The 22,253-nt window shown below is 39.2% G+C and overlaps 1 protein-coding gene across 5 annotated transcripts in view; it reads left to right on the top strand.

The window, feature by feature from the left end:
- Positions 1–6,429: 6,429 nt before the first annotated feature.
- The window catches only part of CFAP54 (cilia and flagella associated protein 54), a 226,279-nt gene continuing 210,455 nt past the window's right edge, over positions 6,430–22,253 (top strand). For all 5 annotated transcript variants that reach the window (XM_054696113.1, XM_054696112.1, XM_054696111.1 and 2 more), the window contains exons 1-4: positions 6,430–6,786; positions 15,152–15,257; positions 19,004–19,147; positions 21,613–21,784. In XM_054696113.1, coding sequence (XP_054552088.1) covers positions 6,458–6,786; positions 15,152–15,257; positions 19,004–19,147; positions 21,613–21,784 — 751 coding nt within the window. In that variant the 5' untranslated portion in view covers positions 6,430–6,457. The remainder of the gene's footprint in view (positions 6,787–15,151; positions 15,258–19,003; positions 19,148–21,612; positions 21,785–22,253) is intronic.

Genomic DNA, 22,253 nt, shown 5'->3' with positions numbered 1-22,253 from the left:
CTTAGAGTAATTGCTAAATACTCTTTAGACACACCCAGAGAAAATGTGGGCATCCCTTAGCTCAGTTATATGGACACTTAAAATTAACCCTCACCTATCCTTTCTCACTTTCCTTTTCTTTCATTCTGCTTTTAGGGACTTAACATTAGCAGTAAGGCACTAGCATTTAAACTTTCCACGAAAACTGTTTCTTTTCTTTTTTTAAATTGAGGTAAGTGTTTTTACAACTTCTGTTTTAGAGGTATAGTTCTCCCCCTTTGGGTGTTGTCACCACACCACACCCACCAACCAAGCTCCCAGAGTTCACCACCATTGTCTGTTGTGCTCCCTCCCCTCCTTGTTCTTGTGCCACCTAGTAGCCCCAGTTCTTGGATCAGATCTCTAGGGTCAAACTCTTTCTTTTGTTTGTTTGTTTTTTTTAAAGAACCTGGGATAACACAGTAGGTGTGAACAGTAAAAAGTGAGCCCTCAGGACAGGATTTTACAGTTGAATCATCTACTGTCTGAGAACAATAAGGAGCCAATTGTGATGGTAGGGGAAACAATACTAAGCCTTGACATGCAGTGATTTCATCCATTGTTAAATTGTGATGAGGTATAGGTAGACAGCAATGTTGGGAGATCAAACAGGTATCCTGCTTAGTCAACATGAAGGCAACATTAATTATAGGGATATGGTGTGGCGTCTTTGGGAGGCATTGGCTCTCATGACATATATATATACACACACATACACACACTCATATACACATATATACGTATATATTATGTGTCACATGTATTTCTTATGGCAGTTCACCGACAACTTGTCATGTTCTAAAACTCAAGTGCCTTTATTGCATCTCAGGGCAACTGCAGGGTAGACATACCTGAAAACCAGGCCCCAGATCTGAATATATGATAGAAAATCCAAGAAAAGAATGGGACCCAGAGATCTGAAATGAAGATATTTAGGTAAACAAGCTCAAGAATTTTGAGCTCCTAAATTCCTCTGAGCCCTCCAGACAGCAGAAATAGCCCAGAACACTTGCCAGAGAAAAACAGTCTCTGTTGCCTTGGGGGGATATACAATGTCCTAATCTGAAGCAGGTGCTTTTCAAGATGATTCTTGTTTTTCTCAAGATAGGCCCCCAACACCCTTCATTGGCTCCTGGCTAAAAACTAAAGTCAGGTTTTAGCACAGGCCAAGCAGGAAAATACAAGTTCTATTCTGGGAAAAAAATCACCCACCTGCCAAAGGAATGGCAGGATCTGGCCAACAGGTATTACCTGACACTGAGGGGAACATGAATAGGAGACTATCTTGAGTGTGTTAGACAGAATAAGAAGCTGGATACAGTAGAATTCATTGATATGGGGTACTCACCCATGATTCAGGGTTCATAATACTTAACAAAGTAGCTTTGGAAGCATGGATCTAATTATGTTCTACATCAATGAAACAGAGATGGCAGAACTTCCTTGGTATCCTGTGGATGAAGATTCCTAAGGCTCAGGGGTGCGGGACTGTTAGAGTGGATTTATTATCTATGTCCTGGGAACCCACTAGCTGTCTCTATGTTCTGTGTGATGGGCAGAGGATATTAGCTTCACTGAGGAAGGTGGCAAAGAGTTGAACGTCAGCATCTTTGGAGAAGCTTTATTATTTCTACTTTCCGCAGGCCAAGGTTGATAGTGGAGGATTCTGCCATGAAATTTAACTTCATATTAATAGCCGGGGTGATATCATTCTCAAAGACAAAGGCCAGAAGGTTAACTTAGGCCAGCATGAGGTGTAATGGCCATCATGGACAGCCAGGCCAGTGTGACAACCAGCGTGCCTTTCCCTATAGCCCTATCTGATGTTAGCTAGAGGATCACATGTACAGGTCAAGATGGATGATCAGACAACAAGAGTGTTGCTCAATAGCTGTAGCTGGAAAACTCAAGAAATGTTGATCAAAAGTCTGATATCAGTTGCTGTCATGGAAAATTGTGATCTCTCATCCCTCACCTAGTTTCCAGAACTCAGGCAGTTCACAAACCTAGAGAGCCTTTGATTAAAGAGGAGACTTAATATCTAGCATAATTCTAACATTGGAACCCTGAGAGGTAGCATCAGAGTTCTTAGGGGTGGAAGGGCCAAGTGGAAGCATCAGAAACCAACCACAATGAAGTGTCAAACTGGAACACAGCACTCCTGGAGAATCAGATACCTGTTCAAGCAGCAAAGGCTTGGGAGGTGCAGGAATGTTACTATCCCAAACTGTGCACCAGTGGTGAGAATTTTGGGTTTGGAAACACGTACTTTCACCTGCTCTGGATAATGTTGCTGGTGTCTTTATTTACATGTTGACTGCGATGAATTTCACTCATGACCTGTAATAGTAAACCTGTTGAATTCACCCAAGTGGTGTCTTTCTGAGTCTATCACTCTAAGTCTGTGATTGTTGTTTATCAATATGGTGTTCACACAGTAGGCCATACGTCACAAATGTTTTCCCCAGTGTGTGACTTATTTTTCAACTTTTGTCATGATATCTTTCATCTTTCTAATAGTTTGTCTTAATGTATTCAAGTCAATCAATATTTTCTTTTTTACTTTCAGAGTTTTTAGGAAAGTCTTTACCTTGAGAACATAAATATTCTCTTAGTATTTGTTCTGCTACTTCTATAATGATTATACTTACATTAACATAGATATATATTGCACATATTATATCATGTTGTAAACAGGTTATATAAACTACTTATTACTTGGTGACTCTCTTTTTACTTTATTGATTAGAGTTTGATTTCCTATTGATCCTGCCTTAGTATCTGTCCATAGTTTTAGTTTGGCTCTTCTGTCTCATTGCTGACCATGTATAATCATTGTGAAGATTCTGCAGCTGAGATCAGATATAACCTTCTTCATTCCATTCCACCTTTTATTCTGCCATAACAGTTTTCCTTCTAAAATACATAAAATACAGACTGGATCATGTTCTTCTCTTCTTAGAAACTTCCAATGGTTCCCAAGCAAATAGTTATATTCACAAACATTTATATAGAAATTATGCACCAGGCACACTTACATGGGTTTTATATATATTAATTTAATTAATTCTCATTTAATTCTTTTTTTTTTTTTTTATAGAGGCATGTTTTATTTATTTATTTTGTTTGTTTGTTTGTTTTGTTTATACATGCACTGGGTACAGTCAGAAGCGCGGGAGGGTGAGAGAATTCACCAGAGCCAGAGCGGGGAGCAGAGCAGGCAGAAGGACAGAAGTACACTGCTGAGGGGAGCAGCGGGTGGCAGGAGAGGTCTGCGCGCCATGTGGGATCCTCCGCCGGTGGCCGGGGAGCAGCCGGGGATTGAACCGGTGCCGCAGAGGCCGCGGGCAGCCTCGCAACCCAGCGCTCAACCACTGCGCCACCGGGGAGGCCCTCTCATTTAATTCTAAACAAAATGGAAATGTGAGGTAAGTAGTAAGGTTATTTCACCCCCATTTTACAGCTGAAGAAACTAAGGGACAGTGTAGGTAAGTAACTTGGAAGAACTGGGGATTTCACTATGCTTTCTGGCCCCAGAATTTGGCCTTTTAATCTCTGCGTTATACTGTTTTCTAATCAAGCCTCTTCAATACATACAGAACTAAGTCAAAATGTTTTAGTATACCTTCCAGCCACAGTCAAGCATGCTTTGTTTCTACCTCATCCTCTGTCTCCGGATAGATTGTAGTCTTTGATTCACCATACTAGACAGATTACTTAACTTGCTGTGTATGTTGGGTTATCATATAAGTAAGTGAATCACTCTTGCAAGTGTCTCTCTGTTAAATGTTAATAAGGTACAGTTACGGTGTGGGGTTCCACTGTCACCTCCTCTAGAATCCTCTTTTTTTCCCTCTAGTTCCCAGCTTCATCTTAGGTTTTACAGGATTTTTCAGATCTTTATCAGTGCACATTTCACAGCTTTCCTTTTAATCATGTTTATATATGTGCCATTTACTCTTATAGGGAATGTATGGGTTCATCTATGTATTGTATGACAAGCTAAAGAAATAGCTGTGTTTCATGGAAAGAAAGTATGAAGAAACGAAAAAAGGGGAGAGCTTTATGCCTTTAAAAAAATACCCTCTACATGTACATATTTGGAACTGTTCAAATGATTAACAAGTGAATTAGGAAAAGAAAGAATACTAGCCTTATGTTTTCTTTCTCTAACAGTAACTTTAGATGATAAAGACTCTTGAATTGGCAAAAAGGATCCCTGCAGCCTGCAAAGACACTAATTATAAGAAACAGCAATTTACATTATTTATAAGGAAGCTCTTTACATTATTTAGACCCGCCAGACACAATAGTCGCAGAACTCCATTCTTCTCACTATGGTGAAAAGAATAAAGCAAAGTGACAGGGATATAGAAAAGATATTCTAATAGCTGCATCTCATCACAAGAAAGAAAACACCTTTAAAATGTAAAAAGGAACAAAATGGAAACTTCCATCTTGCTATGATGGTGATTCAGAGTACAGCATCCACTTAAATATTCAGAAAAGCTTCCAAAGCTACCCTCAAGTTAAGCATTGTTAACTTTAGTATGTGCAAGGAAGAAAATGACTAAGATGCAGTGTTTCATAATTCAGGTATTGAATTTAATTGGTCACATTTTCTTTTACCAGTCACTTTGAAATGTACGTGCCTGCACTACTAGTAAGGTTTTTTGTGTGTGAGCAGTCAAATCAAGGGAGACAAGCCTAACTTTATCTGTTTTATTTTTATTTTCTTCCCTCCTCTTTGACCACTTCAGTTTTATCCTGCAGTGTCACTTTCATCAGGATAATAGAGAATACTCAGTGCTAAATTACACCAGCTTTTGATCTGAAGTCAACAAGTCTGTAATATGAGAACAAGGAGAAGATGAAAAGAAAAAGAATTTGCCAAGCTGATCTTTTTTAAAAAAGGTTTGTTAGTACATTTTGTAAATGCTCCAAGAATGAATTATTTCTTTAGGCCTAAATTCTTTAAAGTCTTAGGATTTTTGTTGCTCACTTAGGAGCAGATAAAATCTTTGTTGATCAAAGAGTGATCCTGATTGGAAAGACTGAATGCTTACCGAGGTGCCCAAGACCACCTCGCTCCTTGTCTAGGGGGCTCTTGACCTGCCTCAAGAAGCAAAATGATCATCTACCTTCAAAGAATATTAGAATACAGTACACATGACGCATTAGGCCAGCCTCACAAATTAGCACAGGCCCACAGAGTCTGCAGGAAATGAGGTCAGAACTGAGAGAAATCAGACCATGGTCTGATAATCTCCTTAATCTTACGTGGGAAATTGGGCTCACAGGGTGTTAGGGCCACTATCTTTATTTTGAAGTGTGACAGAACCAGTAATAAGTTTCAGTGCTAAAGACCTATTTTTCTAGGTCAAAAATATTTTTGGTTCTTCTCTTAGATAATTTTTGGCATCGCATAATTTATGAAGAAAGCAGTTTTCCTCCAAGTTGGAAACCCATACTATACACAAACAAACTGGCCCCCAAATATAGGACCTTGAGGTCTATAGTTTCCTGATCAGAAGCAAAGGCTCCTAAAATTCCTGTTTAAAATGTAAAAGTATTTTAAGTTAATGCATCAAGGTATTAGTATATATTAATTTAGTCCAATAGTTAGGGTTTTGTAAAATACTCATTAATTTAGAATATAGTGGTAATGAGGATAAGGTCATAAAATAATGGATAAATGGAATGTAATCATAATTTCAGGCACAGACATCATTCAAATATTTACAGACTTAAGTAATAAACAGGGAAGAGACTGGATCAGTTCCGTGTATTTTATTATTAAACGGTTTCTCAGATATTTTGCAAATTTTAATTTGATTGATAAGCTTGGTTTTTTGGGGCACAGTCAATACAGCCTTTTTATTTTGAGCACACACTTTGTAATCAGAAAGTGAAAGTTTCTCCTTGACACTACGGTGTGTAGAAGCTTGGTCATAGGACTAAATCTTCCTAAGCTTTAGTTTCCTCAACTGTGAAATGGAGATAACTAATATTATCCTAAGTAATACAACTGCTATGGTGATTTAATAAGATAAACGAAATTATATGTTTCAAATGCTTAGACAATGCCAGGCATACATTACATTAATAATTATCATCATTATTATTATGAAGCGATCAAAATGGAAAAGAGCACAGTTTGCACTTGTGGTCGTAAATTTTTGGTTCTTCTATTCGTCGGTTCTGTATCCAGAACCTTCTTTTTTTCCTCATCGCCTTCCTAGAGCGGTGCCAGACGAGAGCAGAAAAAACCTCAGGAGGAAAAAAACCTCGTTTCTTTCTGAACCAGCTTCGTTTCTTCCTTTGTCCTCTAGGGGCCGCTGTTTTGCCCTGAAAGCTCGCTGGATGCCTGGTTGCCGGGAGACCGTCGCCAGGCAACGGCGTGTACACAAACTCCAGGCCCGGTCCTGGTCGCGCCAATATGGCGGCGCGAAACACTTTTTCGATGTCTCCATCTAACTTGTCTCACAATTCGGTGTCGCCTCCACGACTGCCACCAACCCCTCCCCCGACTTCGACCGCGGTTTCGAAGTCGCCCCTGGAGTCGAAGGCGAGCTCTCCCACCCCACAGTCTCGCTCTACATGCCCGGAGGAGTCACTGCCCCTAGCAGTGTTTTATGGGCCACTGGATGCCAAAAACCCTCTCCTGGCTACCTTCGAGAAGGATATCCGAGAGTTGATAACCTTTATGAAGAGGAAAAAGGCTTTAGCGACAACAGAGGAACAGAAGCATGAATTACACCGGCGTTGGTAAGCGAAGCAGGGTGCTGGGTAGGGTGCTGACCAGAAGGGCAACTATTGGGGTCGGAGGAGGAGGTACCCTTGACCATGCAGCTAGGGAGTAGTCCAAGAACTATTGTAGATCATCGTTGTGGATGTAGGACCTGGTCTCAGGCTCTGGAGATACTGATATAAACAAGGTTTAAGAAGTGGAGATATCGCTATTACTATTCTAATCCTGACAAATGTCATACCTTGCCTTCCTGCACTGGTTTAATAAAATCATTACAGAAATGTCCGTTCTGTTTCTGAGCGTCTCCTAATTGTTACTCCATGCCAAATAAGTTGGTTGGCTCACTCAAAGGTTTCACAACTTTTCATGTAGAAGGTACAATTTTGTATGCAGAGAAAAAGGAATACCCTTGAGTAACATAGGTTCTCGATGCCATAAAGCATGTTATTCTGTGAACATGTGCTCTTTAGTTTCTTTTTATATTATTATTAGGATAACATTGACTTTTTCTTGATTTTGTCGCTCATTTTGCACATCTGTTTGCTTTCAGTGATGGTGAATTCTATCATCCTACTATTAAGGTATACAGCAAACTACTTGTGTTAAAGGTTATTTCCTGTTCATGTCATCATCTTTCTTCCCTCATCAAAATATACTGCAAACTAAGTAATTATAAATGTAGACATGTGGAAAAGAATATCAGAATATTGAATAGTTTCAGCTTATATTTTCATTCTTGAATTTAATATGAAGAAAGTTTTTACTTATATTTAATATTCATTCATGTGTTAAAGGTTATTTCCTGTTCATGTCATCATCTTTCTTCCCTGATCAAAATACACTGCAAACTAAGTAATTATAATGTAGACAAGTGGAAAAGAATATCAGAATATTGAATAGTTTCAGCTTATATTTTCATTCTTGATTTTAATATGAAGAAAGTTTTTACTTATATTTAATATTCATTCATGTATTTAACTATATATTTCAGATATCATTCTAGGAACTAGAAAGACATCTAGTTACCAAAAGATATAAAAATCCCTAGTTTCTGGAGCATATTATTTTCTGAATACAGACAGTCACTAAACAAATATGTAAGGAAATTATTGTACAAGGAGGCTAAGAGCAAAGGAGAAATTCAGGGCAGGGAGTGAGGATGGAAGAGTCAGGGTGTGGAAGTGGGGCACATGGTCAGGAAAAATTGGCCATGGAAAAAGATGAGCAGGAGATAATGGCTGTAAGTAAAGAGGATTTCTATAGGAAGGGTCAGCAACTAAGGAGAATGGCAAGTATGAAAGCCCCAGGATGAGATCGTGACTGTGCAAAAAACAGGTCTCTGATAGAAGCAAGGAAGATCAAAAATTTAGCTTTTAGAAATATTAAGATTGAGAAGTAATTCAACATCCAGGCAGAGTTGTTATGAAGGCAGTGGGACATTTGATTCTGGAGATCAAAGGAGATGTACATGGAACTCATCAGCATATTAATGATATTTAAATCATGACACTGGGGAAAATTATTTTAACTATATTCTTTCTCTTCTCTATTGCACACTAATTTTATTAAAGTTCTTTTCTACTGAAGGCCTTAAAAATAAAAATAAATCATAACATGGGTTGGAATAGCTTAGCGTGTATGTAGATGGCGGAGGTCCAGGAACTGAACCCTGGGACACTCCAACACTGACAAGTGGGGAAGATAAGAAGAAATTTATCTCCAGAGGCTAAGAGGGAGTGATCAAGGAGTAGGAAGAAAACCAGTAAGTGTGTTGAGCACTGCAAACTAGGCTGAGAAAGAGTTTCAAGGGAAGAATGGATGACTGACCATCTGTGGCAAATACTGCTGATTGGCCAAGTAAGTTGAGAACAGAAAATCAACCAAGGAACACTCATTACTTACCTAAGCTCTGTATATACACTTAAAACATGTCTGTGCCTTAAATAGCTCTTTGCTTTTCCATCTCCACTATCAGGGCCAGCGTTCTTATTCAAACCTCCACCTTCTGGCATTTTCCCAATAGTCAGTCATAAAAGTCTCCAACCTATCCTCCTCATAGCAGCCAGGTTGATCTTCATAAGTAAATCATTCACTCCCCTATCTAAAGATTTCCTGTTGCTTTTCATTGCTGTCCCTCTTTTTCCCCCCACTTTAATTGCTATCTTTTAATTTTTTTTTTATTGAGGTAACATTAGTGTCCAATACTGCGTAGGTTTCTAGTTCACAGTTTCTCGTCTCACTGCTTCCCATTGATTTTAAATAAAATGAATATTCCTATTATCTTTCAGGGTCAGAAGATTTGGCCCTGCCTGGCCTTGGCCATCTCAGCTCATCCCTCACTTGTCTTCCAGGACTTTCCAAGGAAACAGATCCTACTGTTTCTCATCTGAGGATCTTTATATTTGCTGTCACCTTTGTCTGAAATGTTCTTTTTCCAGCTTTTTAAATATCTGTCTCCTTTTCATTCAGGTTATTACCTCCTTAGAGTGGCCTTTCCTTTTTGACCCAGGTTTGCCCATCAGTTGATATATTTTACTTATTTGTTTTCTTCTGTGTAATCTGTCTCCCCCAATAGAATGTAAGCTCCTGCATGGACTTTGATTAATGTGTCTCTTTTTCATTTTTCTATCTCCAGCCCCAGTCTGGGAGTCTGGAGATTAGAACATAATAAACATTCAATGAGCATTTGGTTATTGAAAGAATTCAAAGGTTATTATCCTTTGCATGCTCCAAAATTGTTAATGGTGTATATGAGAAAGTAGACCTGGATCAATCTGTAAGTACATTCTCCATCCCATCTTTCAAGAACCTTTAAAAAAAAAATCACAAAAGTTAAAGATCAACATAGACCTTCAAACAATTTAGGTGTTTATTTACAAAACAGTTTTTATTGGGTGCCTACTATGTGCCAGGTGCTGCACAAGTCAAGAGTTCCATCACGATGAACAAAATAGAGGGGCTCCTGTGCTCATTAAGTTTGTAGGCCAGAGAGGAGGAAAGTTTTCCATGAGTCCTTAAGCACAGCAATGCTATGAGGGAAGAAGTTACCAAGCATTTATATGTGCCAGGCATTGTACTTGGTGCTGAGGAGATAGCAATGAACCAGACAAAAATCTCTGTCCTCTTGGTGCTAACAATCTAGGTGGGGAAATAGATAATAAATATATTAAATGCATACATACTGTGGTGACCTAGAAAGTGTTAAATGCTAGGGAAAACAAGAGAGAAAGGAGTGTGGAGTAGGGGGATGGGATATTGTGATTTTCAATAATCAGATAATCAGATTTTTTTAAGCAGGGGCTTAAAAAGAACACAGCAGGGACCTGCTTACAAATGAATGGTGAAGGAGGTGACATTGCTGAGATTAGAGGGTTGCCCAGCAATCTACCAGAGGCAAGGAGAGAGGATAAACAGAGGGAACAAGCATGTGGGAAGATCTTGGCAGGAAAGAGCCAAGGACTTTGGAAGAATGTATAGAAACCTTTTCGCATAGTTTAGTAAGTGTGGGTGCAATGGTGTGAGATGAGATTAGTAGAGTAGGTAGGACTTTGAAATATTTTAGAGACCATTTATAGAGTTTCTGTTTATTCCAAATGCAGTGGGAAACCACTGGGTAGTTTTTGGTGAGGGATTAGTCTTATGTGATTTTTGTTTTAAAATATTTTGGTGCTCTTACCCAAATGGAGCAAACTGAAATGTGGAGACCGGTTAGGAGCACAGGAAGTAGGAGTTGCTTTTATAATATATTTGACAGATGGTTATTTTTTAAAGTCAATTTTTTTTCTTTTTACAACTATAGGAACTTACATAACCATAACAGCTCCTAATATTAAGGTATACATTTTGATCACACCAGCAATGTCATTAGAGTGTAATATATTATTAACGTGTATTTTCATTATAAACACGTAGGACTTAGATATTTTATGTAGTTATGATTTTCTAATGTAGAAAATTTTGAATTCTGGCACAGCTATAGTCAGCCTAGTAATTCAAAACATATTAATATTGTTTGCTTAAATGATATACATTATATAGTATATATTATATTTCCCTTGTTTAATCATTATATATGTCATTCCAATAAGTCATCATAACCTGCATGTCGCTCTCACTTAATTAAAAAAAAAATCAATCAAACCTGATTGATTTAACAAAGTTGGTATTTTTTCTTTCCTGAGTAACAAACCTAGTCATCATATCTCATCCATCAGATTTGGAAGAATTAACTCTTCTTCTACATAGTTTAAGAATTCTAACAAGAGTTTGTGAATTTCTGGTATTCATTACATTCTAATACTGTAGCACTTTATGAAGCAGCCTAAAGTGGATAAAGTTGAAACAAAAGTCAAGTAAACAAAAAACTCTCCCTTAAAAAAATTCTGTCGCTTATAGTTGCTTCATTATTTATTTGGCATTGTTATTTACTGCTTGGTACATGTATATATTTTCCCACCTAAAGATATTATTCATCAGTCCTTGAAGGCAGGAATACCCTGTCCCTCCCTTTTACCTCCTCCCATGTCTCTGAATCAATCCCATTAGTAACCTGGATGATTTAATCAACATGTTTCTCTTTGAAGTTGTTTCTTTAATATCCCAAAATGTATATCATAAGTACAAGAGTCATGTTCAGTCCTTTAAGTTTAGATTCCTGTCTATATTAGTCAGCATGGGCAACTAATTACTAGTTACTAATTAGTTTAGGTTGCCATAAGAAAATACTGTGTGCTGGGTGGCTTAACCAATAGAAATTAATTTTCTCAAAGTTCTAGTGGCAAGGTCAGGCAGGGTCAGTTTCCAAGGAGTCTTCCTGGCTGCAGAGGACCATTTATTTTGTCCTTACATTGCCTTTTCTCTGAGCAAATGCAGATAGTGAGAAAGCAAAATCTCTGGGTCTCTTTAAAAGCCAGTGAGTCCCATGGTATTAGAGCCTCACCCTTGTGACCTGGTTTAACCTTAATTACTTCCTTAGGGGCCCTCCCTTCAAAGAAAGCCACACAGCAGGGTTAGGGCTTCAACTTATGAATTTTGAGGGACAGAAACATTCGTTACATAACACTGCCCTTATCTCAAAGTTATTGAGATAGGATTGGACGAGCATTAAGGAAAATTTGGATTTTACATAGAGGCATTTATAATTTCTGAGAAAGAGGGATTGATAAATGTTAACTAAATCAATGAACAAAGTAAGTGACGACCTGCTACCCTTTGAAACTCCAATTAGAAACCACTTTGAGAATATTGTTTATTTTTGTTTTACTTGATGGAATGAAGCATGAACCTAAATGGACTGACTGGATATTTGAACACTTGAACTTTTTATATAAAAGAATAAAATAATAGCAAGAAAAAAATTTTTACTAGTCATGTATTTATTTTTCAACAGATTTATTGAGTACCTACATATACTAGATATGTGTATGTCTTGGGGTTGGACAATGAATAATATAGTCAAGATCCTTGCCCTCAGTGGGTGAGTGTTTCAGAGGAGTGACAGGCACAGGAATATACTAGTTGAAGAGCAAGGTTACACAAAGCCTGAATTTCATCAACTATAAACTTGGGATATTGATATTACCCATCTCAGGGCTATTGTAAAAATGAAATGAAATGCTGTCTTCAAAAGTCCAGAATAGTTTGAAGACTGACACTATCTGACTTTAAGATTTACTCTAAAGCTGCAGTAATCAAAACAGTACGGTATTGGTGAAAGAGCAGACAAAAATATCAATGGAGCACATTAGGGAGCCCAGAAATAAATCCATATAAACACAGTCAGCTTATTTTTGACAAGGTATTAAAGGGATTACCATGGAGCAAATTTTTTTTTAAATAAATGGTCCACTTAATAAATGGACATCCAGATGTAAAATAATGAATTTAGATACAGATGCTACATCCTTCACAAACTTAATTCAACATGAATTACAAATCTAAATTTAAAAAAAAGGGTAATGCTATAAAACTCTTAGAAGATAACATAGGAGTAAACCTAGATAACCTTGGATTTAGCAATGACATTTTAAATATAGCACCACAGGCATTATCCATAAAAGAAAGAATTGATAAGCTGGACTTCATTCAAATTAAAAATTTCTGCTTCTGTTCTGTGAAAGACTGCAAAGAGAATGAAAAGACAAGTCACAGACTAGAAGAAAATGTTTGCAAAAGAATATCTGATAAAGATAAAGGGCCTTTACCCAAAATAACCAAAGAACCCTTAAAACAATAAGAAAACAATTTGATTTGTAAAAATTGGTCAAAGAAATAAGACATATACATGGCCAAAGGAAATATGAAAAAATACTCATCATCACATATCGTCAGGGAGCTGCAAGCCAAAACTATGACAGATACCACCTTACCTCCGTGAGAATAGCTCATATTAAACAACAAACCAATTCCCCTCCACCCCCCCAAAAAAGCCATAAGAAATGCTGGCAAAGGTGTGTAGAAAAAGGAACCCTATTATACTGCTGGTGAGAAGGTAGGCTGGTCCCTCCCCTATGAAAGGAAGTGTGGAAATTTTTCAAGACTAAAAATGGATTTACCATAGGACCCAGTGGTTCTACTCTAAGGTATCTATCCAAAGAGGGCAAAAATACTAATTCAAAAAGGAAACCTGCATTGGTATGTTAATTGAAGCAGCATTTACAAAAGCCAAGATTTGGAAGCAACCTAAATGCTCCAGAACAAGTGAGTGGATAAAGAAGATGTGTTACATATACACAATGGAATACTACTCAGCGATCAAAAAAGATAAACATGTGCCATTGTGCCAGCATGGATGGAAATGGAAGGAGTTATTCTATGGTAAGTGAGTCAGAAGAAGAAAGATAAATACCATATGGTTCCATGTATATGTGGAATCTAGAGAAATCAAAGGATCAGGCAAAGACAATCTGCACAACTGACCCTTGAAAGTAGACTGTAGATCGGAAAGACTCAAGAGAGGAAAGGAAAGTTGAGAAGGGGGTGGGAAGCCAAGCCTGTTGTATTGTAATTGTGGGCACTTGGGTGTTGGGAAAACTATGGAGACTGCACCTGAGGGCAGAAATCCTATATTGTGAAAAAAAAAAAAAATAAACAAGGATGTATGAAAAAAATGGGTCAAAGACCTTAACAGACACCTCATCAAAGAAGATACACAAATGGAAAATAGACATATGAAAGGGTGCTATACATCATATATTATCAGGAAGATGCAAATATGAACAGCAATGATATACCACTTCATACCTATTAGAATGGACAAAATCCAGAACCTTGATGACACCAAACACCAGGCTGTGGGGCATCGGGAATTCTCACTCATCGCTGATGGAAATGCCCTGTGGTTACCACCACTTTAGAAGACAGTTTGGTGGTTTCTTACAAAATGAAACCTATTCTTACCATATCATCCATAAATCATGCTGGATTTGACCCAAAGAAATTGAAAATTTATGTTCATACAAAAATTTGTACATGGACATTTATAGGAGCTTTATTACCCATACTAAAGAAGCAACCAAGATTTGGTAAGTGAATGGATAAATGAGTAAATAAACTGTGGTCAAACCAGACAATGAGATATTCAGTGCAAAAAGGTAAAGAGCTATGAAAAACAAATCGTGAAAAAACTTGATTAAGTGAAAGAAGCCAGTCAGAAAAGGCTATATACTGTATGCCTTGCACAACATGACATTTTGAAAAAGGTATAACTATGGAGGGAGTAAAAATACATGTGGTTGCCTGGGAATAAGAGGTAGGGATGGATGAATGTGCAGAGCATAGAGCATTTTTAGGGCAGGGAATCTATTCTATATAATACCATAACAATAGATGCAAGTCATTATATACTTATTGGAACCCATAGAATGTATACCAGCAAGAAGAAATCTTAATGTGACTATAGGCCCTGGTGATAGTGACTTATCAATGTAGCTTCATCAGTTGTAACAAGTTCACCACTCTGGGTAGAGAACGTGGCTAACAGAGCAGGGTATGCATGTGTGGGGTCAAGGGTACATGGGGATCTCCATACCTTCTGCTTAAATCTGTGAATCTAAAACTGCTGTAAAACTGCCTCTGCAGCACCAGCTCGATCCCAGCTGCCGGTGAGATTCCTACATGACATGGCAGACCACTCCTGCCTCGCCCACTGCTCATCTGGCCTGTACCCCAGTTCTTGTATGCATGAATAAATAAATTAAAAAAAAATACACATAAAGAGCTTCCATCAGTGCACGGTGCAAAAGAACAATAATTTTGATCATATTAATAAACATTAACAAGACACATTGGAAAGAGTTAACTAAATCCTATTTTTTAAAGATTTCTGCTAATGAATTGAGGTTTTCTGCTGAATGTGAAGATATTATTTTATGATTTTTACAGTGCCACCTTATTGTTTAATATCTGGACCAAATATGGCCCCCGGCTGCCAGCTGCCTATTACAATGAAAAACTTCTGAAGGTTGGAGATAGCCTTTGTGAAATAAAAGTAAGTGCCTCCAGGGTAAAAAAGAGCCTAAACAAACTCATTTGGTTAGTGATTATTATTTGGTTTGATACTGTTCCTGTTCTACATGATTTGATTTTTTTTCTTAGGAAAAAAAAAATGAACAAATACGTACAAGTTTTAATGAGGCACCGTAACAAAAACTATATTTGCTTCTTAATTTTGTAGCTGAGAATACTCCAGAGGCGAGAGGTTCCTGAATGGGAAGGCAGCAGGTTGGGTTGGGACAGGAGCACAGCCCCCAGTTAACCAGAGGGTGTGGTGGGCCCCCAACAGGAAATGCTGAGTCACCCTGTTCCTACCTTATACAAAGGAACCCAGACAGCATTTCCTGTTGTTTTTCACATGGCTGACCTTGTCCAGTGGACAGTTCTCATGGTTCTTGACTTTGCTGCTCTGTTGCCTGGTCTCTAGCACTCTGTTTTCATGACTCTTAGCTCCTTCTTAACCTTTTACTTTATGTAATTAAAGCAGTCAACCCAAACATGTATCTCTCTTGCTCAAAATTGAACTCCACGCTGAGTTTTTGCTCTATCTTTTTGTCCTGTGTTGTATGAGGAAGTTAGGAAAGGGATACAGGTAGCAAGTTAGGATGTGGGGGGTTAGAAGGGAGGCCCCAAGCCCATTTTCAACCTGAATAAGGAATAATCACTTGGAATCAGGTGTTTCCAGCCCAGTAAGAATCAAATGTTTGGAACACCAATGCAGTGCTAAAGCAACAGACCACAGCTTCTTTAGGGACAGCGGGCCAGGTAACTGCAGTAACCTAGGAGACCCCACCAGCCCCAACCAATCAGCAAGAGACACGAAGCCGAGCTGCCCAAAGGCTAGAGCCCCACTTCTTGCACACTATAGCCATGTAAACACCTGCTTCTCACCCCTCAGTGGCTACCCACTCGGGACCTCTCTCTACTCAGAGAGCTTTCCTGTTCTTTTTATCTGCCAATAAATCTTTTGCTTTTCTGCATAACGCTGGTTTCCATACTGAATTCTTTCCTGGCAATGTTGGGGGGAAAGGATGTCCTGAACAAACTCCACAAACACGGGTTTTATGGACTCCACCCCCACCCCAGACCAAAGATACCTAAGACACCACGAACTACAAATCCCATAATGTCATCATCACCGAAGAGAGGGTTGCTAGGACCTGAGGGTGGAGTTAAGCAGCCAGGTTTGCTATATAACCAGACGTGGGCCTTGAGGGGTCCTCGTTTTTCGTCTGGCTCTCAGCGTGCTATTGGGGTTCCAGCGTAGTGGAGCTGGTAGGACGCATTCACCAATTTATCTCCCTCTCTTTCCCCTGGAGCTGCTCATTTCTTCACTTCCCCTTCTTTTGTAAATAAACCCTTTATCAACCTTTTTGTGTGTGCCTGCAGTTGAGTAGTATTATAAGTCTTTTTTAGGCGTGCGGGTGAGGACCCACAGTCAGGCCAACACATTTCATATCGGGGTTGCCTTGTAACAGTTGCAACAAGAACTGAGACCACTTCAGGATCCTCGGACCCCCAGGTTTGATTCAGTGTCCAGGTCTTGGATTGCTGTGGACTCAGATTTGGTTTGATAAGACCACACCATGTCTGAATTTTCAGTTAATACAAATTTTTCACTTCATCTCTGGCCTAGGCCCAAATTAATCTAAGATCAGCATAACGGTTTGGCCCATCTAGGATCCTCAGCCCAAGAGCCGTTTTATCCGATGTGACTGTAAGCCAGGCATGAACGATAGTCAGTGCTTTTACAATCTGCAGTTTCTCAGCTTCCCTTTCCTTCCCCGTTTGGTCTGGGAAGGAAACTGACCAAACAGAAGACAAGATGTAGAGGAAGTTTAATAGCGAATAATAAATTCTATTTTCTCCTGCCAAACTTAGAGAATTATCTTAGCTCAATGTAACAGACCATGGTCCTTAGGAATTTGCACAATTACAGGAGAAAAAGAACAACATATGAGATCCAAATTGTAAGGTATGTTCATGAGAAGTGGAATAACGTTTTGACAAGAATAACAAGAGCGCCCCCTCTCTGTTCTGATGTTTCTCTATGTAAGAAGCTGCTCCTGCACAGCAGTTTGGGGTTTGAGGAATATTCAGGTGGGTGGAGTGGATATTGGTGGAGGGAGGAGGAAGGAGCTCTTGAGAAGCTGATAAAACAAGTTGATGATGAGTAAAAGTGAAGGATTCAGAACATTTAGATAGGAAGACCCAGAGAGGATATTTTAAATTTTACTTCAAGGAACAAAGAAAACATTTTATCTACCTTTCACTGATGGGGAAGTGGCTGGTACAATTTTTTATGTTTCCCCAAACAAACTTGATTTCTTACTTTAGTTTCTGGAAACTATTTTTATTTTAGTTACAGCAAAGATTCTGGTTGAACTTAAAGTTACAGCAAAGATTCTGGTTGAACTTAGCTCTATCTTGAACTTAGATCTGAGAAGGGAAAAAGACTCAGACTTAATTAGCAAACAAATAATAAACAAGTCAATAGAAATAGAGACAAGAGTTTGCCTGAGGATCTCTCCCCAAGGCGAGGTGAGCAGCCGGCAGCTCTCACCCAGGGCAGCGGCTTTGCCTGGAGACTCAGTTGCAGGGAGGAAGCTGAGGAAGGGTTGCAACTGACTCATACTCTGAACCCCCGTTCACATCCGCTGCCCTGAACTCCGCTCCAGGTCAACCTTGCCCTGAGGGCAACGGAAATGAGCCCTCTGACTCTGTAATGGAGCATAAGCCTTAGAGCTAAGGAGAACCCCCTAGCAGAGACATTCCTGATTCATCCTGTTACAGGTTCAGAGACTGTTGACAGCTGAAAGAGGAGAGTCAGTTATCTGCTTCTCTTCTTACTGTTTTTTCTCTCCCCTCTTCTCTCTCTCTCCTTTCTCTGTCTCTGTCTCTCTCTCCTTCCTTGATTTTTTGTTCTTTCTTTCTTCACCTCCTTCCCTCTACATTTCCAACCCCCCACACCCCCCAATGACCCTCCGCCTTTTCTTGTTTGGAGCTAAATCAGATATCAGAGAAACAAGGTGAGTTATGGAAGCCGTCTTCCTCTCGGACTGAGTTTGTGCCTTACTTCTCAGTTACCATGAACTGCTGATGCTAAGTTTTTGGATTTTGTCAATTGGTGTCTTGTGGTGTCTTGTGAGGAGAGTTAAAGGAAGCAGTGCTCAGCTCCTTCAGACAACGTGTTAGCAAAGGGTGGTGATCAGTGGTGGCAATAACGTAACTGTGTTAAGGGCCAGACACTGGAGGGTCCTTGGTGTCTGTTGAGAAAAGAGTTTTACGAAGCCCCAGAATCAAGCCAAAAACAAAGTTTATTGGAAGCCACTAGGCAGAGCACTGCAAGAAGGGCGGGTCTCAGGAAGGCAGGAGAACCTGAGCAGTAGAGCAGTAGAGTTTTTAAAGATTTTTCTTTCTGGGTGGAAAGGGGTCCCTCTTAATTATACGTATCTTGCTCCCATCACTGCTCCCCATTCTGGACTATTTAGAACTACCACTCCCTCCCTCTTTTCAAGTGGGGAAACTGGTTAGAGTCTTCCCAGACCTGCCAGACCTGATCTGTCCTTGAAAGAAAGCAAGAGCTGCAGGTGGACTGTGGAATTGGGGGTAATAATAATAATAATAATAATAATCCACATGGATACTATTAAGAATAATATGAAAATGACCTAGTTTTAATAATGACAAGCAAGATGATCATTTGAAACTTTCATAAAGTCCTTTTTTTTTCACTTTCAGGAATATAAATTGGCCCTTTTACAGTGCTATGGGAGGTATCTTCAGCAGTTCAGTACCAACTTTGAAGAGAAGGAAACAGATGTCAATCAATTCAAAGCTGCCTTTTTCCCAAAAGGCTTGGGAGACAAAACTGCTATACATACAGTAAGATGAAAGAAGTTGCTAAAATAGCTATAACTTGTGATTAGCTATGCAATAAGCCCTCCACTTGACAGCTTCTAAATGTCTTACATTCGCTTAGCATAGCGTTGACCCATGTGCTCTAAGTTGTTTAATAAATATTTCCGGTGCTGGATAAGAAAGTGCACTTATTAAACTCATAAAGATGTTTGGGAGATTGTGTCACTATAGTCACTCATTCATCCAGCAGATAGTTATTATTGTGATAATTAATATTTATAGAGTGTTTTCAGTTCACAAAGTGCTTTGGAAAGCACACTTGATCTTCGCAATAACTTTGTGAGGGAGATACTGTTATTATCACTGCTTTACAAAAGGGAAGCAGGAAGCTCATCAGGCAGTTCGTATAACTAGTGGCTCTGGAACTCAAATACAGAACCTTCCATGAAAAATTTTACATTTTATATCTGGGATATCACTTACCATTATATTAATTGCTACAATTGTTTCACTGTTGGTGCAGTCACCACTGCTCAGCTACATGCAGTCCACAAGCTGCCATCTTGCTGTGTCACTGCAGCCCTCCCTAAGGCGGGCACCACAATGCCTCTTTTACAGATGAGGAAGCTGAGGCTTTGCGGAGACCACCCAGCCCACTTAGTCCTGGGGAGAATTGGTGTTTGACTCTTAATCCGTCTGACTCCACAGCTATGTCATTCCAAACTTGGTGATTTTTCACACTCTCTGAAATAGCATGCGGTTTAATAAGCAGACAACCTCAAGGCATTTTGGGGCCACATTTGCCCTATGTGTCCATGAGTGAGACTACTGAGCCATCTAAGTTGGTGTCCTATTGGGAGAACACTCAAAGGAAAGCTTAGGGGTTTAGACTTTTAACTGCCTCGGATACCATCATGGTCAGCCCCCCACTGTCCCTCTCCCTGGCTCCTTTTTGCATTATCCTGCTTCCCCCATCTCCCCCTATCTTTGCACCAGCGTACTGGTGAGTTCCGCCCTCTAGAATGCTTTTATGCAAGGTAACTATGGGGCTCCCCCCCCCACTTCCTTCAGATCTCCTGCATTCCTGCTTTATTTCTCTTTATATCACTCATTGTGACCCACTATATTTTCATTTATTCATTTTTGTTGCCTGCCTCCCCTTCTCCATTGGGATCCTGCTGATGACTGCTCTAATCGCTAATCTCTCTTGCACAGAGTTGTTTCTGGCAGGTAATAGATGCTCAACAAAGACTTACCCAATGAATGAATAAATGAACTGTTGTCATCAGAATTAGCAATCTAGAAGTGCACACAGAGTAGATTAGAAGGACAAAGACCGGCGGGGAAGGTAATAGACAATGAAGCCTGTGCGCCAGGACTATAATGATGGGTTCAAGAAGCTGTGAAGACTGTTTATTCAGGTGCTGAGTTTCTGGTTCTGGCAAGACACTGGCACACTGTTCTCAACACATATGTATAAAATGAATGAGTATGAGACTGGATGGATTGAAACTTTAGTCGAATAGGAACTTGACAATGCAGGGGTCTTGAAAATTTTTCTTAGAAAAACAGATTTGGGAAGGAAATGCATTACAGTTGAAGCAGTAATAATGAATTTACTGTTAAAATGTTAATAGTAAAATTGAGTGTCAGGATACGCAGCCACACTATCGTGTGTCCCCATTGCGTGTAGGTTAGGGGGGCAGGAAGGCACACTTAGTTAAGAGTTTTCCTTCTGCCAAGGACAGTAGCCATGGCTTCCTCATCTTTGCCTCCCTACTGCTTAGCAAAGGGTGGTAGTCGAGGTACTCCATAAACATTTGCTGAATGAATCACTGCAATGGTAATAATTACATCTGAAGTAATAAGTTAAAAAATCCCATTAGGTACATTTACAAAAGTGTGTTCAATTCTATATTCTTGGCAATAGAATCATGTTTTTTTTTGGGGGGGGGTGGGATTTTGAATTATTTTTGACTAAGGAAATGTGATTTTAAATAAATAGATGCTTTGAAGAACTGTCTTTTACTACATTTCTTTCTAGGTGTCTTAGTCTACTAGAGCGGTTATCACAAAAATCTATAGTCTAGTGGCTTAAAAATAAGCATTTATTACAGTTCTGGCTGGGAAGTTCAAGAATGAGGTGCTGACTGATTTGGGGTCTGGTGAGAATCTGCTTTCTGGTTCACAGATGACCACCCTGAGTCCTCCCAAGGCAGAAGGGCCAAGGGAGCTCTGTGGGTTCTTTTGTATAAGGACGCTAACTCCTATTCTTGAGGACCCCACCCTTATGATCTAATCGCCCCATTAGGTTTCAACCTATGAATTTTGGGAAGACAAAAAACATTCAAGCTGTAGCACTATACTAACCTATTACATTAATTAAACAGAGTTATTTCTATTTTAGTTTTTTTTTACATTCAAAAAAGTTTTCCTCAATTGCATAAAATTTCTTTATATTCTTATTTATATTTTCCCCTGTGTTTCAGTTTCACGCTTTAAATGGCAAAAATATTTGCAGCTACAAGCTGCTCTGTGACAATGACATGAACCTGCAGAATAAAGAGTCTGTGACCCAGTGTCTGCACATCCTGTCCACCTTCAGACTCATCATGCAGGTGGCTCTGCCACAGGAGCACCTTTGCTGGATCATCTACAACGGTATCTACCGACATCTGTTATTGTCCACTGTGTCTTTAGGAAAGTTATTTAAATGCCAAGCTTGACTGTAACTTGATGACTGTGATTTCAAACATAGTCATTGTAGAATTTATAGTTTCTTTTTTTAATACATATTTTTACATTGTAGTTTGTCCTCAGAAGTGGGGAACTACAAAGCATGTTTTTGGGTTTTCTGCTCAGAAAGGGTAGAAGTCTGTGGGCATACTGAGTTTCGAGTGTATTAAGAGTAGGCACCACAGTTAATATGTAAATATAAGTGGGGAAGGATCCAAGAATGTAGCAGGTTTCATTGGTTCTAAGCATCAGCCATATATTGGTCCTCAGGTTGCTGGTTAATGGCTGTGGCTTTCACTGTGTCAACCGCCTACCCCTCTTTGTTTCTGAGTCAGGAGTTCTGAGAAAATGTATATAATGTATTTATACACACACATCCCAATTGTATAGTCGT

Source organism: Talpa occidentalis, unplaced genomic scaffold (genome assembly GCF_014898055.3).
Source record: "Talpa occidentalis isolate TD23 unplaced genomic scaffold, MPIMG_talOcc4v2.1 talOcc4.16, whole genome shotgun sequence".
Lineage (NCBI taxonomy): Eukaryota > Metazoa > Chordata > Mammalia > Eulipotyphla > Talpidae > Talpa > Talpa occidentalis.
This window is presented reverse-complemented; position numbering and strand designations above follow the sequence as displayed.